The 13,076-nt window shown below is 37.0% G+C and overlaps 1 protein-coding gene across 2 annotated transcripts in view; it reads right to left on the reverse strand.

Annotated features, from left to right (window-relative positions):
• Positions 1-13,076, reverse strand: part of LOC127520902 (integrin alpha-2-like) — a 51,610-nt gene that overhangs the window by 35,010 nt on the left and 3,524 nt on the right. Inside the window, exons 4-26 of one of the 2 annotated variants that reach the window (XM_051909615.1) lie at positions 10,413-10,504; positions 9,544-9,658; positions 9,331-9,458; positions 9,095-9,243; positions 8,788-8,938; positions 8,079-8,232; positions 6,670-6,743; positions 6,426-6,564; positions 5,340-5,485; positions 5,114-5,257; positions 4,796-4,999; positions 3,019-3,149; positions 2,773-2,936; positions 2,533-2,681; positions 2,299-2,409; positions 2,116-2,198; positions 1,530-1,671; positions 1,353-1,439; positions 1,163-1,239; positions 990-1,073; positions 790-892; positions 562-672; positions 284-394 (exon numbers count right to left, since the gene is read on the reverse strand). In XM_051909615.1, the coding sequence (XP_051765575.1) occupies positions 284-394; positions 562-672; positions 790-892; positions 990-1,073; positions 1,163-1,239; positions 1,353-1,439; positions 1,530-1,671; positions 2,116-2,198; positions 2,299-2,409; positions 2,533-2,681; positions 2,773-2,936; positions 3,019-3,149; positions 4,796-4,999; positions 5,114-5,257; positions 5,340-5,485; positions 6,426-6,564; positions 6,670-6,743; positions 8,079-8,232; positions 8,788-8,938; positions 9,095-9,243; positions 9,331-9,458; positions 9,544-9,658; positions 10,413-10,504 (2,849 nt within the window). The remainder of the gene's footprint in view (positions 1-283; positions 395-561; positions 673-789; positions 893-989; positions 1,074-1,162; positions 1,240-1,352; positions 1,440-1,529; positions 1,672-2,115; positions 2,199-2,298; positions 2,410-2,532; positions 2,682-2,772; positions 2,937-3,018; positions 3,150-4,795; positions 5,000-5,113; positions 5,258-5,339; positions 5,486-6,425; positions 6,565-6,669; positions 6,744-8,078; positions 8,233-8,787; positions 8,939-9,094; positions 9,244-9,330; positions 9,459-9,543; positions 9,659-10,412; positions 10,505-13,076) is intronic. The other variant, XM_051909614.1, reaches the window with a different exon arrangement.

A 13,076-nucleotide genomic window follows, 5' to 3' on the forward strand; every position in this document is an offset into this window, starting at 1 on the left:
TTCAAGAAACATTTCTGATTATTATTAATGTTTAAACAGTTGTGCTGCCATGATACATTTTTTCAGGATTCTTTGATGAATAGAAAGTTTCTTTTGAATAAAAAAAATGTGTTTTCTTGTCACTTTCATTCAATTTAATGCATACTTGCTGAATAAAAGTATTACTTTCTTTCAAAAAAATAAAACCTTACTGACACCAAACTTTTGAACAGTATTGTAGCTGATTGTGCAAAAACACCCATATTACACTATGTATATTTCACATAAACACACACATACTGACCAGTTCTGTTGTGCCTCTAAAGCTCTGTTTAGTGAAGCTTGCAGTGTAGGTTTTCTCTCTGATGTTTAATGGGTCAGTCAGAGCGCTGTCGTCACACTGCACATTTACAACCTGCTCATCAGAAACAGAGTTTAAATGATGTGTTGGTTCATTTTGATCCCAGTCTGGTATTTACAGTATAATTACATAAATACATGTGCAGTGAAATACTTTATTTGTATAGGAAGTGCTCAGCAAAACTATAGTAACTATACTTTTTAATTGAGCATTAGACTTACAGGTGCTGTTTTGACTGAAGTCACATACAGTAAAGGATTTCCAGCCTTGGTTTTAGTGGGCAGCAAGACGGTCAGATGAGCCTGATTGATAGGGAAGGTTCCAGTCGAAACCTGAAGAAAGACATGCTTCAGATATCTATTGCATAGTTTACATTGCAAACACTAGGGGAGACTCAAGACATATGAGATACAAGAATGTTAAATTTCTTTTTTTTTTTTTTGACTCACTCTTAACATTATGTTGAATTCTGGGCCGATGTCATTGAAACCTGAGACTGTGTGTTTGACTTGATCCTCAGCACCAATGACGCAATAATCCAAGCTTATGTCTCTTGAAAAATAATTGAAAAGATTTTTTTATACATAAGGAAAATATGTATAAATACATATACTTTAAATACATTAAATACATTAGTCTGAACCCTGACCTGGTGAGGATGATTTCGGTATCATACTGGACTGGGATGGTTAGAGAGACCTTGTTATCAGATGTCACTTCCTCCTCACTGTCACTGGAAAATATTATGCAGGGTTTTTTACAGGCAAAACAAAACAGATACACAAAAGTTAAAACAGAAGTATCTTAAAACAGTATCTTTACCTTTGCACTTCAAAGTTCACAACAGCATTTTTCTTTAGTTGATTCAGGTTGAACTCAAAGTTGATCTCATATGTTACCTGATGAGACAAAATGAAATGATTAAAGAAAACAAAAAGTGTGTATGCTCACACACACACACACACACACACACACACACACACACACACACACACACACACTTTTCTCTTACCGTCTGGCCAGGCGTCAGGGTTGGGTATCCGACTTGGCAGTCGAGTGAGCCGGTTTTTGAAGTGCATTTCACCTCAGTGTTATTTCCCTGCAAACATAAGCAGGAAGGTTCACAAATACAATTTCTCGTACACGAAGCAGAGAAGATTTATGTCAAAACATTAAATGGTGCCCATACAGGGGGTGTAATGGAGGCGTAGAACAGGTTGCTGGAGAAGTTAGCAGACACTCTTGTATTGTACGCATTTTCCTTCATGTTCGTTACTGTCACAATGAAGGAGAGTCTTCTTCTGGCAGGGCTAACTAGAAGTGAAGATGAGCTGCAAAACACAACAAAATCTGAACTTCAGGATTCTGGTTCATTAATAACACATTACACATTGCCCTGGTTGTAGTAATGGATTATTTACTCCTAAAGGAAAGTTTATACTAACAAAATATTTAGTTTTATTTTTTTCAGTTTTGGTGTTAGTTATTTTAGTACTTCAACTTCAACTTATTTCAGTTAGTTGCCATTTCTAATTTTCATTTAAGTTTTAATTTTTCAGTTAATATTTATATTTTATTTTGTTCCAATTAACAAAATTTTTTTTGAATAGTTTTAGCTTCATAACAATAACAACCCTGGCCCATTTAAGAATTTGACAGACCCAGTCACCTTATATATATTATATAAACAGGGACTGGAACAACATAAAGGTTATATTATAATGAATGTACATTTTTAGGTGAACTGTCCCTTTAAGCGGGACATGTAAGGTTACCTTGGTACATCAACAGCTTTCACAGTCAGCTTCAGATCACAAATACATTTGTCATCAGAGCCACAATCCTTTACAAAAGGGATCTGAGCAAAGAGAAATACATTTTTGACAAAGTTTAAAAACTTCGAAACAATTGACATTGGACTTACTGACACCCTTAATTAAACTGAGAGGGAATCTTACAAAAAATTCCCACGCTTTGGGCTGAAATGCATCTAGGGCAGGGCCGGTTTCTGGATTCTGTAGACTGATGTTAACTCGCAAAGCGACTGGACTAACAAAATCAGGAGTCTCCTATTACACCATGAAAACAACCATGTAAAATGACCATTCAAGCATAAATAAAACAAAGTTATAGTACAGTGAGCACTGTTATTATGAACAGCATTAGGCTTGTGGTAACTGGGAAAACCTCACCTGCACATAGACTTTATGATCTACACAGGTTTCTGTTTTAGAGACGCTAACAGCTTTCTGGAGAACACGCTCTGAGTTGTCAAATTGGGCTCTAGAAGTGGCTCTTGATGATTGCAAGTCAGCGTCAAGGGTCAGGTTGTACTTGATATCTGAAGAACAGTGTTTTCCATTCACTTTCATGGAGATTTTTTTTAGAGCAATGAATGCAGATGAGATACAAAATACATGAGACGACCTTACCTACTTGACCAACAAATGTATCGGGTCTGAATGTTGACCTGAAACAGACTTTGGCAGTAACACACGGCACCATTCTTCCACCGAACATACAAGGTTTAGTTAGAATGCTGATCTTCTCCGGGTCAAAGGAGACCGTTGTTGTGACAGCTGACACTCCCCTTGACCTGAGATCAGAAATACTCTATAAACATCACAATTTCAGTAAATGATTTACTAGATCTTCAACAACTACACTGAGACCCTTACCAGAGCTGAACTACCTTCCCATCTCCTCCGACTGAAATATCAGGGATTGAGTCACCATTCATATCTGTACGGCCATCTAAAGAGCGTCCAAAGAATCGAAGCGCCGGGTCCAGTTTGGATCCAAGTATTTTCTGCAGAAAACAAGACGACAGACAACAAAATAATTTTTTTTTTTTTTTTTTTTTTTTTAGTATAAGGTTAAATGGCGAATAAGAATAATCATGATTTAAAAAAAAAAAAAAAAAAAAAATCTTTGAATGTGTATCTTAGTTCTTAGAAGTGTAATCTTTGTATTTTTTTAATTCAAAAATTATTAAAGTGCCCCTATTATGCTTTTTCGGATATTACCTTTCATGTAGTGTGTAATATAGCGGTTAATGAATGAAAAAGTTCTGCAACGTTTCAAAGATCAAAGTGCAAGGTAAATGGAGTTATTGCCTCTCAAAAGAAAGAAGCGATTCTGAACTGCCTGAAACAAACTGTCAGTAATTTCAGTCTTACTTCCCGCACAAACCTACTTAACTTTGTATTTGCATAATGCCAACCTACGGCCTTCATTGGTTGCCCGTGAACAACATCTGCTTTGACTGTAGTTGTAGCTGAGACCTGGAAGAATTTGGTTTGTGTTGTCGACATATGCGCTTGAAAGCAAATCTTCTTTGCATTGCACTTAAAAAGGATGAGACTGATTTGGTAAAACTAACACCATCGTTACGGTTCATATAACTGTGTATCAAGTGCTGTAAGTGGTAGACCAATCACAACAGACTGGGTCATGTGACCAATCAGAGCAGAGTAGAGCAATTACAACAGACTTGGTCATCTGACTAATCAGAGCAGAGTAGAGCAGTCACAACAGGGCTGCGTTCAGCCCTGACAAAACATTGCACCGTTTTTTTTAAACGGAAACAGTGGTGCGTTGAACATCCTGTTCTGATAATGACGCAAAAGTTGCAGCTATGGCAGCTGAGAAAGCCATTCTTTGTGTTCTTTTTGAAGAATTGATATGCTATATTTTTACTATAAAACTCTTACGACAAACATGTCTTCTAATATCTTCAATTGTTGCGTGTACCGAGAGGACACGTTTGTAAACAACTTTACTTGGACCTATTGAGCGAGATGTCTCTTTAATACCGCATGGTTTATATACATGTTGCTGCTGATTGGGCTGACATTTTTGACACAACCACCAAACAAGAGAAAACATATCTCAAACCCCGTTGCACACCGTTTCCAGGAAACATGTCGTTCAACCCGGAAACAGTAGCAAAATATTGCACACCGGTTTGAGCTTGAATGTGCCCTTGGTCATCTGACCAATCAGAGCAGAGCAGACCAATCACAACAGACTGGGTCATCTGACCAGTCAGAGCAGAGTGGGCTCACAGACAGGAGGGTTTAGAGAGACCAAATCCTTTATTGAACCGTTTAGACACTGTAAAAAAAAAAGAGGTGATGTAGGATGTTGTAGGAGACCTCAACAACAAAATTAGGAACCTTTAAATTGCATAACAGGAACATTTTAAGTCATAAATTAATGATTAATTCACATTTTTGGGGAGTTGACATTTTGTAATCTGAAATAACCATACCTTGGCGCATATATATATATATATATATATATATATATATATATATATATATATATATATATATATATATATATATATATATATATATATATATATATATATATATATATATATATATATATATATATTATAATACTGGTAAATTCATCAGGGATATTAACATAAAAAATAGTGCATTCTACCTGTGAGCTCTGCTTTCTGATGGTTTTTCTGTCTCCATAGTAGACGTAAATGGCACCTTGGCCATTGCCTTCCATTGGGGCACCAACCACCACGTCACTGAAGCTGTCCATGTTCAGATCTGGGACAACAGTGATGGCCGTCCCAAACCGAGCGTTCTCCAATGCGGAGGGTCCCTCTAAGCTGCCCTGGTTGCTTAAGACACCCTAACAATAACATGAGGCAAGAAATGGAGAGTCTTTTTAGGATATGCTTTGAGTGAAGATACGTTTTATGTGAAAATGATGATTATCTGAGCATGGACAGCAAATCTATGTCACCTTGGTAATGGTGAACAGGTAGACTCGTCCTGTTTCAGACTTCTCCTCGCTCATGTACATCGGAGCTCCAACCAGCAGCAGATCAGTCACACCATCAATGTCCACATCAACGGGACAGAGAACGCTGCCAAAATAAGACCCGATCTGCAAACCACAGACACCACAATTACATATTACAGGACTTTACTGTCTAATGAAACTCAAAATCATTATGTGTTAAATGTACCTGATCTCCTCTCTGTGAATTTATGATGACAGGTTGTCCCTGGCTGTTGATAGTGTAAACTACAACCTGTCCTCTATGAACGGCACGAGGAGCTCCGGCCACATAAAACTCAGACGAGCCGTCAGTCACAGAGCTGACAGAGTAACCTAAATATATGACAGGGCGAAAGAATCAAAAATTGAGAAGAATCTCAAATACTCTATATTTTTGCAGTGTTTTAAATATGTATTCATTATGGGTAGTTTAAAATATTTTTGAAATAAGTCTCTTATGTATGGAAGCCAGTTTCTGCCACAAAATAAAAAAATAAAAAGAGTAATTGCGACTTTTTATCTCAGAATTCTGACTTTTTATCTCGCAATTGCGAGTTCATATCTTGCAATTGCGTGATATAAAGTCAGAATTCTGAGATATAAACTCTCAATTCTGACTTTTTTTCTCACAATTGCGAGTTTTTATCTCAGAATTCTGACTTTTTTTCCTCGCAATTCGGACTTTTTTTCTCGCAATTGTGAGTTTATATCTCAGAATTGTGACTTTATAACTCGCAATTGCGAGAAAAAAAGTCAGAATTGCGAGTAAAAAAAAGTCAGAATTGTGACTTTATATCACACAATTGCGACTTTATATCTCAGAATTGTGACTTTATATCACGCAATTGCGAGATATAAACTCGCAATTGCGAGATAAAACGTCAGAATTCTGAGATAAAAAGTCACAATTACTCTTATTTAGTGGCGGAAACGGGCTTCCATACCTCATGCCCACAAAGACTGCATTTATTTGATCAAAATAGAATTACAGTAATATTGTGAAATACTATTACATTTAAAATAACTGTTTTTCTATTTGAATATATTTCATTCTAATATGATTTGATGCTCAAGAAACATTTCTTATTACTATACTGTCTATACTGTCATTTTTTAAAATCAATTCAATGTGCTTTTGCTGATTAAAAGTATTAATTTCTAAAAACAAAAAACAAAAGCTTAGGTGTAAATATAAACATACATGACATCTATATTAGCTTTTGGTAATAAAAAAATACATTACAATTCAGTTTCTAACACAATGCTGGCTCACCGAGTAATGAGCTGTGGTTTCTGTCATCAAGGGTTTTCTCAAAAGCATTTTTGAGGAAAATGTGTGATTTTCCAGCTGTTTGATGGATGACGGTCCCGGTCCATCCATATGCTCCGACAGCACCCAGCATAATCTCATCCTGTGGAATAAAATGGCACCCCATCAGACCTTAATTTTCATTAGAATCAGTACATTAGAGATTAGTTAGGATACTTCATCAGATTTGTTGAAAGATTACTGCTACCTTTTTATTGGTTTGGTGTGCGCTGAATCCAACTTGGGACATCTCCAATTGGAATTCTTGACCTTGACTTGTGCCTTCAATCAAACAAGACAAAATGCTTATCCTAATTTAAAGCTGTACTTTAGGTTAAAAATGCGACCTGAGGGCTGTTTAATAAAAGACGCTAAGAAAAGCGAGGATTAAACTCCAAAACCTGACTTGAATTAACCTAACAGTTGGGGCTAAAGCGGTTTCATAAAAGGTAATTGAAGTTCATGCAATCCTGCTAATTTGGTCCAGGTTTACCTAGTCAAGATAATTGCGCGTGCACACTTTTCTTAAGCAGCCATAGAAGTCGATCATTGATCAAATCGATCCACCGTAGGAAACAGCATACATTTTGTGCTATTTTATGCATTTGAGACATGGTGTTTTCCTCAGTGCATAACTTATATTTCACAGCTTTATTCTCCATCTGTAAATGTTAGAAAGTCATGCAAATATTTCCATTTTGCTGCTAAACTTCACAGTGAACGAGCGCTGCTGCAAACAGACGGAACACAGGAGCGCAATAATTCTGACTAAAATATACATTTTGCTAAAATATTTGATGTTGGACATTAATTGTGCCTTATGTACAATTTTAAACCTACAATTAAGTGTATTTTTATGATAGCAGTAACTGTAAATGGACTATTGTAATGGGGTAAATCAAGGCTAATATACTCTAGGCCAATTACTGAGTTTATATTCATCTTACCAATTAAAATGTAGTTTGTACTTTTATTATTTATTTCAATTTTGTGATTTTAACTTCTGCTTTAAAAAGGCATTTTTTTAGATTGTAATGTTCTAATGTTCTTCTGATAACCATAAAAGGTACTACAGCTGCCAAACAAAACCAGAGAGAAATGTATTCATATATTTTAAAACAATCTAATTAAATCTTGGCCACAAAACATTTAGCCATCGAGCCATATATGTATATATATATATAAAGTAAATATGGGCCTTGGAAAAGGCTAGCTGATTTTATTGGTCTTTGACTACAGTAGGTAGTTCTAGTGTGGACAAAAACCATATATGTCACTTCTGCAGGCTGCATCTTACTCTGTCACTCTTTTCATAGCTTTTGCTGGCTATGAGACACTTGTTTGGTATTTCTTTTGCTCTGTGTCTAGCAAAAAAAAATCACTCATCACTAAATGAAAGCTTAAAATGAAGGCCTGATTGTTTCAGGGGCCAGAGTAACTGAGACTGAACTAATTTAAGTTTGCTTTATAAAACAGAATTCACTGACAATAAGTCTGACTAACTAAAATAAGCCTGGCTTGTATTCTAATCTTGTTTTATGAAACAACCCTCTGTTGTCACTGGATGAAAAAAGCATTATGCATTTGGCATACGTGAATGCAAAATGAACGGTTTACCTTCAATGTTAAAGATTCTGTCCCCCAGAGTTCCTGCGATATTGATTAGAGCTTCCTCTGATGATACATTGAACATGTAGTTCTCTGTTGGAGTGCTAGCGATCAATTCAATCTCCTTGATGAACTTTTGAATATTGGCACTTTTCTTGAGAATCTGTGGGAATTCATTGATGAGACTTTTACACCAAATTCGAAAATATTTCTTTTTGTCTTGTTTTCCTCTAAACAACCTTAAAACAATGTAAAATACATTTAATTCAAGACATATTCTAAAAATTAAAAACTGTTTCTGCAGTGTATAAAATTATGTACTTTATTCTGAAATTTGAAACCATGCTGGAGTCCATTTCAGTATGATTTCCTAAAATTGTTCATTTTTGGTAATGAATCTCACTACTCATTTCTTTTTACCTAATGTTATAAATATAGATAAAAATATAATCGTCAACATTAAAAAGTTTCAGTACCACTTTATTTAAGGTGTTACGTTACATGTACTTACTATAGTAATAACAGTAAATTATGCATATTTACAAGTAATTAACCCTAAACCAAACCCTAATTTTAATTCTATAGTAAGTACATGAAGTTACATAATTATTTGTGTAATTACACTGTAACATATTACTTTAAAATAGTTATATTTATACTTAAAATAAAGTTTTTATTTTATAAATGCAATGCTTTTTTATGCAGATCTCTCACTTACAGCAATGCCAAAGCGAATGATGCCATCTCTGTTTAATCTCTCAATGACCTCTTGACCTCTATGACCATCAGAAGATTCTCCATCCGTCACCACTACCAACACCTTAGTGGCACCTGCACGGCCACCATTTTCCCGTAGGAAAGCTGTTTGTCTGAAACAAAAACATATATATATATATATATATATATATTTTTTTTTTTACAAATAAATTAAACAAAACAAAACAAAACAAAACAAAATAAAATAAAATAAAATAAAATAAAATAAAATAAAATAAAATAAAAAGAGTCTGTAGGGGACATGGTACCTGGCATTGTCAAGTGCCGCAAAAGTGTTGGTTTCTACTCCAGTTTTTTGGTTAATAGCAGAAGCCGCTGAAAGAACTTTTTCTTTATTTTGGTCAGAATTAAAATGATAAAGAAAGGACAAATCCTCTGAATACTGCATAATACTGACCTAAAAGACAAACAAAATCCAAATTAAATCATATCATATAAATCAAAGACAAAATTGAATCAGGATAAGCTGCATAACAGTGCTTACTCGAGTTTGATCTGGTCTGATATCAAGATTTTCCAAAAGCTTTACGAGAAAGTTTATAACTTCAGGCCATGGATATATACTGTTTGATCCATCCAAAACAATGGCAACATCCATTGGCCCACCACAAGCTGAATGAGAAATTCAGATTAAGAATGACTAATATACCCAGAAAACTTATTTTGTAACTTTCTGACAATACAAAATAAGATGTACTTTGAATGGCAGGAGAGAAGGCCGGCTGAAGTGTAAACTGTGGGCTCAGTTCAGCACAGACTCCTGGGTAGAAGTACTGACTGCCACAGCGCTGGGCCCACAGAGGACCACATGTCTGAAACACAAGCATTTATTTTATAAACTTTCTACAGTTTAATCCATAACAGGGTGTCTTCAGTATGACAAGGACTGAATGAATGTTTTTAACTCTTTCCCCACCATCGATGGAATTTTCTGGCAATCCGTGTTTTCACTGTTAGAGCACTGTTATGGTAGGAGGCGCTATTATGCATCTATTATGGATACAGAATCTCTTTGGATCAAAACACAGGCAAAGAAGAAGCAGAAACAAGCGATAAAAGCATTGCTTATGTATGTGTAAAATAATGCAATCATCAAACATTAAACAGCATTTAAATCAAAACTGCCTAAAGTTACTGAATGAAATGTCAACCCATGAAGAGGTACAGGACTGTAAAGCTTTGGGGGTGTTGATGGACTCGATCCACTCCATCTTTGTTTTGATCATCATTCTAAATCCGTTCCAGACATAATCTTTGACAAAAATGTGATTTTCTCAGCTTTTTGTTCAAAATGTTGCTTTTTTAAATGAAACTTACCCATATTCAAGTATTGATAATAAAATAATGTATGAAGCTAGAGTGAAAATAAAAGTGGAGGCTCTGTTCATTCTTTTGATATATTGCATGTTCAGATATTTAAACAACAAAATATTCTGGGGACCATGATTTTTTTTTTTTTTTAAATTGATCAAAAATGCTGGCAGGCAACTTTATAATGCTGGTGGGGAAAGAGTTAAAGAAGATTCTAGTGACTGTGCCCTGTGACACAAGGTTACTACAACATACCAGAAATCTGTTAGGTTTGGCTATTGGAGTGATAGTCAGACCCAGGCTCATGTTCATGTTGATGCTCTGCACACCATCTACGCTGATAGAGTCTGCAAAGACACAGACATGTTTTCATTACAAGTGGGAAAAAAAGTTTATACGAACTGTGCATTCCTGAGGTAAATGCAAGGTTAAGTGACATATTGTCTTTCCGTGGTTGAAACACTGATTAAGCGATTACGATTTCAGTAAGTTGTACTCAATCTTTCAACATACCTTCTGATGTTAAGTGTTGTAACTTGTATTAAAGTGGAAGAAATGACTCACACTGCCGCAGCAACTGAGGCGCTACAGCGATCTGTCACGTCATATTTAAGAGCGTCAAATGCCATTTATTGTTTGTGATAAAATGGACAGAATTTGAAAAATGAGACTTTGTTTCTTTTACTTCGTTTCCCCACAAGTAACAAAGCACAAAGCTCTTTGCGATTATTGGATGGGAGGTGCGCTATAAATAATGTTTGGTGTAGGGACATAAACACAGAAGCCTGCACTGCGTTCACTACGTCAACTGCGTATGACAACAGTTCAAATAAAGTCGTTATTTTTGTTTTGTCGTTATTTTTGCGCACAAAAAGTATCCTCTTCGCTTCATTAAGGTTGAACCACTGTAGTCACATGGACTATTTTAACAATGTCTTAAATGCCTTTCTGGACCTCAAAAGGTGCAATTGGCATTATTGCCTATGTGTGGTTCAGAAACCCTTGGATTTCATCAAAAATATCTTAATTTGTGTTCTGAAGATGAACAAAGGTCTTACAGGTTTGGGACGACATGAGTGGTAACTACTTAATGACAAAAATTTAATTCTTGGGTGAACTAACCCTTTAACGTCGCTGTTTTTAAAGTGCTAATGCGTAACTCGCGCTGAGTACCCTAGGGGTCACTATGGGGAATCCCTCTGGCATGACTGGTGTCTGAAGCATGAGTGCAAACACAACAATGAACTTGACATTGGCAGACGGCAGCCTATGACGTCACCACTGGTGCATCCCAATGTGCATACTCTCCACCCTATTCGCCCTAAATAGTTTTGAATATTACTAATGTCACATACTATTTAGGATGGATAGTGTGCACATTGAGACGCAGGCTATGAGTATAAAAGGGCACCTGTGAAACATGTACTCCTCTTTCTTGTCTTCAGAAGACTGTCTGTTTGTACATGAGAAATGAGGAGCACGCGCGTTTAGCTCCTGACGGAGCTGAATGGGCGCATTGTGTGGGTCTCCTCTCATTATAGAGAGGATTTCTCAATGAAAAGCTCCATTTGTGCCATCCCTATTCTCGAGGGATGTGGGACGCGCATTTCGGTGGAATGCTGTCTTCTCTTCGAAGAAGCTGGATGCACTATGTATGATGCATTCACAAGACTGACTACAAGAGACAGGTAAGGAACTTTTTCCCTTTCTGCTCTCTCCTGAGGGATAGTAGTTAGTGTTTGCACAAGCGTGTTTGGCTCTCGAGGGAGTTTAAGGCACTCATAGCGTTGCATTCATGTTTATTCTCGTATTATAAAATTAATTTCAGAGTGACAGAATCTGACACGTAGACTAGTGCGCTTGACTCTCAAGGGGGTTAAATGCGTGCTTTACGCATTGCGGTCACAGTAATTGTTCCACTGGGGCTCGACTCTCTCCTGAGGGATGATATTTGAGCGCCTGCACTCTGCGGTTTGGGTCCCGCGGCCGCCATTACAGTGAGGCAGGATTAAACGCGGGGGTTGTAGACAGAGCAGGGACTTGTCGAACAGGAAGTTTCCTTTTTTGACTCCCCTTGTTGGCTCAAATATTACTATTATGAACATGTATGTTTCTAATCCTACGAATTAGAGAGAAGAGTGTAGTAATTGTTGTTATTATTACAACAATTAGGAGTTTTGGAAAGTTTTGCCTGCGCCAATGACAGATTAGATCTGGTTTGGTGGCATGAGACAGACTTTATGGAAAACATTTTTTGTCTGGACACAACTGACCTGCTCTTGTGAATAACAGAGCTCTGCTGCCTGGATAGCAGTATCAAGTCGATCTGTAAGCCTCCTTCATAAGCTGTCCTGAATGTTGGACATTTTAGGCTGTCTCTTTATAGAGAGTTATGCTGAGGTCTGTCCTCAGAGCTCAGCTAGGCAGTATGCTAAACACAACAGGCTCTCTGTGAGCCTCCTTGGCTACTGCCTTTACAATACTGGCATCATAGAAGTTGCTCTTCTGAGGCTTCCGCTCCCTAGAGCTCCGTCTAGACAGGGATTTTGAGTTGTTAGGCTTTGAGAAGCCTCCTTGGTAAGCTGTTCTGAGCGTAGGGCATTGGTAGGTCGCCTCTCACTAGAGAGAGTTGTCATGCTGTCCTCAGAGATTAGCTAGGCTGTATGCTTGGATGTTAGGCTCTCTGTGAGCCTCCTTGACTATTGTCTTTACGGTAGTAAAGCATTGTTAGGCCTCCTCTCCTTATAGAGAGTCACTCTTTCAGGCCTCCACTCCTTAGAGCTCCACCTGAATAGCAGGTCTGAGTTAGGCCTTGCGAAGCCTCCTTGGTAAGCTGTTCTAAGTATAGCACGCCGATAGCCATATTCAGGCCTCCGTTCCCCGAGCTTGGCAGGCAGTAATGCTGAGTTTGGGCTCTTT

Source organism: Ctenopharyngodon idella, chromosome 10 (assembly GCF_019924925.1).
Source record: "Ctenopharyngodon idella isolate HZGC_01 chromosome 10, HZGC01, whole genome shotgun sequence".
In the NCBI taxonomy this organism is placed as follows: Eukaryota; Metazoa; Chordata; class Actinopteri; order Cypriniformes; family Xenocyprididae; genus Ctenopharyngodon; species Ctenopharyngodon idella.